Consider the following 3165-nt stretch of genomic DNA (forward strand, 5'->3'; position numbering starts at 1 on the left):
AAGCTAGTTGGTTTTCTGAAAAAAAAAATTCCACAGTAATAACTCTTTTAAATTAACAACCATTTTCTTAAATAGCTTTCTCAATTATCTGCTCTCGTTCATACATGTCTACTGCCCTGTCACCTAGCATTAAGTGTTCTACGTTTTCATTTTAATTTAATTTTCATATTACGTTGAATATGCCAAATGTGAGGTAAAATAATATTTTAAGGACATTGTTTAAGAAAGTAAGTAAAGAAAATATTTTTAAGAAAATTATGGACAAAATTCTTGGTACTACCGGTGCATCTCTTCACCTTATAGTAAGTAACTAATTTCTTTTGAGGTTCGTAGTTGCCCACCACAACAAGTATAGTCTACAAGAATTGAACTATGACATTTGGATCATTTGAGGATCTAATAATATCTTACACCACTATACTAATACTTTGGTTGATGATAGAACCAAACAATAAAAAAATATTTAATACATAAAATAATAAGCTGAATAATGATGGCACGAGAATTGTACCTATGACCTTTTAATTATCTCAGAATCTAGTAGAATCTTCTACGACTGGACTATCAGCATGATTAATGATTGAACCAAACGATAAAATATTATTTAATACTTGAAAATAAAAAGCTGATTAATGATTGCATGGCATGATTGTAATTTACGGTTGTATGTGTTTGGAAATATTAGCACACGTGTTATTTTGCAAGTTGAAAGAGAAGGTAAGCTTCTTGATGCTTTCGTGGAAGATTAGTACCCATTTCCAAATTTAAAACCAAAAAGAAAGAAATTTTGACTGCTTTTAGTACTTATGTATCTGCTGAGAGCGACCATTATTTGGAAGTCATAAGAATACTTTTAATATCGTTTTCCACACACTTTTTTAGAGCATTAAACACGTTCTGGTTTGTTTCCGCGTCATGTATAAATTAGTGAGCTACTCTCATTCCAAGAAGCCACACTCTCTTCTTGTTTCCCTTTCTATCTCTAACACAACAGAATATATAAGATCTTACCTTGTATAAACACAAACTCTCACTCACTCAGTGTGTGTAACTGCACTTGCTTCTCACCAAAAAAATGGTGAGAACTCCTTCTTGTGACAAAAGTGGAATGAGGAAAGGTACTTGGACCACTGAAGAAGACAAGAAGTTAATTGCTTATGTTACTAGATATGGCTGCTGGAATTGGCGCCAACTCCCCAAGTTTGCTGGTAATTAATTGAACTTGCAACAGTAGTATATGAACTTTCATGAACTGTGAAAGCTAAGCTAATTATTATTAAGGATGTAAATACTCATAAGTCATAAATACTAATGGATTTTTTTCTCTCCCTTTCTTCTGTTGCATTGATTTTCAGGTCTGCAAAGGTGTGGGAAGAGTTGTAGATTGAGGTGGTTGAATTATCTGAGGCCTAATATCAAAAGAGGGAATTTCACTAAAGAAGAAGAAGAGATTATTATCAGATTGCACAATAAGCTGGGCAATAGGTATGATCACATATCTAAAGGATCTTATAAATTGTTTCTTGTAATAATGGATAAATAAGAGGATTGTTGAATGTTAATTTGATGGTTTCTCCCTTCATTTAATTGCAGATGGTCTATCATTGCCACTCATTTATTAGGAAGAACAGACAATGAAATAAAGAATTATTGGCATACCTCACTAAAGAAGATCTCTCAACAAACCAAAGTTACAAATGAAAATTCCAAAGCCTCATCCAAACCAAAAGATAATGAATCCAACCTTGGAAGTTACTCATTGCCTAACAATGTTTCTCTTCAAGTTACTCCTCCAACTACTACTTCCCAAATCTCTGATAGTATTACGAGCTCATTATCCCCACTATCATCTTCAAGTGAATTTTCCTCCATATCTTGGGGTGATACTAATTGTACCACAAAGTTGGTGATTGAAGATGACTTCCCTTTTCTTGATGATGCATTTTGGACAAAATCAGATATTGTTGATATTTCCTACACTCCTCCAAGTGAAATAGTTCAAGGAGATAGCAATGATGCTTTTGAGAGTCTATATACTACTCAGAACCTTGCTGCACTGTCACCCCAATATCAATCCTCCAGTGAAAGTATGGTTTTGGAGAGTGGCAGTTTTCTTGATGCAGATACTGAAGTAAAAATGGATAATTTTTGGACACAACCATTTGTGTCTGATACGTGCCAGGTTCCTAACCAACTACTCACACCCTTTGAGACTCAATCTCAATACTTTTCTTCTGTTCATGGGGCAGACTTTTGGAATCAGGATGATAATGATTGTTACTTATATGACGGTGTGATGGATCTAGTATAATGAATTAATGAGATTAGTGCAGTTCTATGAAGTTTGAAATTGTATGAGAAAAAATGTGTGTAGTTACTAATTCATAAGGTGCTGTACTTAAAAAAAATTAGGAGATCCGAATTTGCCTTAATTTTCTTACAAAAAAATGCGTTTTTACTGGTTTATAAATCGATTTTGGACAATTTCGTTTTCGGGAAATGAAATTAGGAACACAAGATAAAGAAAATAAGAAATTATGAAGTGATCTATTTTTTCTCTAACGGGGTGAGTTATACAAATATTAAAAAATTGTGTTAATTTTATTAAAGTGTGAAGTCTCACATTGGATATGGGAGAGAATGAAAGAGTTTACAAATGAAAATGTCTTAAGGTTTTTGTTCAAGACGTGATTTGAAGCCCCCGATCATAGTTTGATCAAACAAGTTGACAAATATGTCTCTATCAAGTGAGCATACCTTCCACACCCGTATCAAAATGTAGAGTATTAATTTATTGTCTCAAATTCTATCTCGCATCAAATAATAATTTTTAATTAATAATACATTTTTTCATTGATCCGAGCAAGAGCTTGAAATATGATTTATGACAAGTGATTTTCATTCCAATACATGAGCCACTTTGAGGGTTGGATTGAGGAGGGCAGGGTGAAGCCCATCCTCCCCTTGTTGAGGGGAACCCTCAAGAAATAGTCTTTTAAATTATGTTCACTTATATATTTAATTTTCCAAAATAAATTATAAAACAAAAATAATAAATATTTAATTTTTTGGTATGACATGTTTTCATTAATAGTAGACAGAGTTTGAAATATGATTTGAGACAGTTGATCTCAGTTCCAATACATGGATTGGTTCAAGGATGAG

At 32.9% G+C, this 3165-nt stretch overlaps 1 protein-coding gene across 1 annotated transcript; it reads left to right on the top strand.

Moving 5' to 3' along the window:
• LOC109352350 (myb-related protein Myb4-like) lies at positions 940-2405 on the top strand. The gene is made up of 3 exons (XM_019594301.1): positions 940-1208; positions 1356-1485; positions 1594-2405. The coding sequence occupies exons 1-3, from the start codon at positions 1076-1078 to the stop codon at positions 2309-2311; spliced, it is 981 nt and encodes a 326-aa protein (XP_019449846.1). The 5' UTR covers positions 940-1075; the 3' UTR covers positions 2312-2405.

The sequence above is a fragment of the Lupinus angustifolius genome, chromosome LG07, assembly GCF_001865875.1.
Source record: "Lupinus angustifolius cultivar Tanjil chromosome LG07, LupAngTanjil_v1.0, whole genome shotgun sequence".
Taxonomy (NCBI): domain Eukaryota; kingdom Viridiplantae; phylum Streptophyta; class Magnoliopsida; order Fabales; family Fabaceae; genus Lupinus; species Lupinus angustifolius.

Coding starts and splice junctions, on each gene's coding strand:
- LOC109352350 (XM_019594301.1), top strand. CDS start 1,076: ATGGTGAGAACTCCTTCTTGTGACAAAAGTGGAATGAGGAAAGGTACT. Junction 1,209..1,355: donor CCAACTCCCCAAGTTTGCTG/GTAATTAATTGA, acceptor ATTGATTTTCAG/GTCTGCAAAGGTGTGGGAAG. Junction 1,486..1,593: donor CACAATAAGCTGGGCAATAG/GTATGATCACAT, acceptor ATTTAATTGCAG/ATGGTCTATCATTGCCACTC.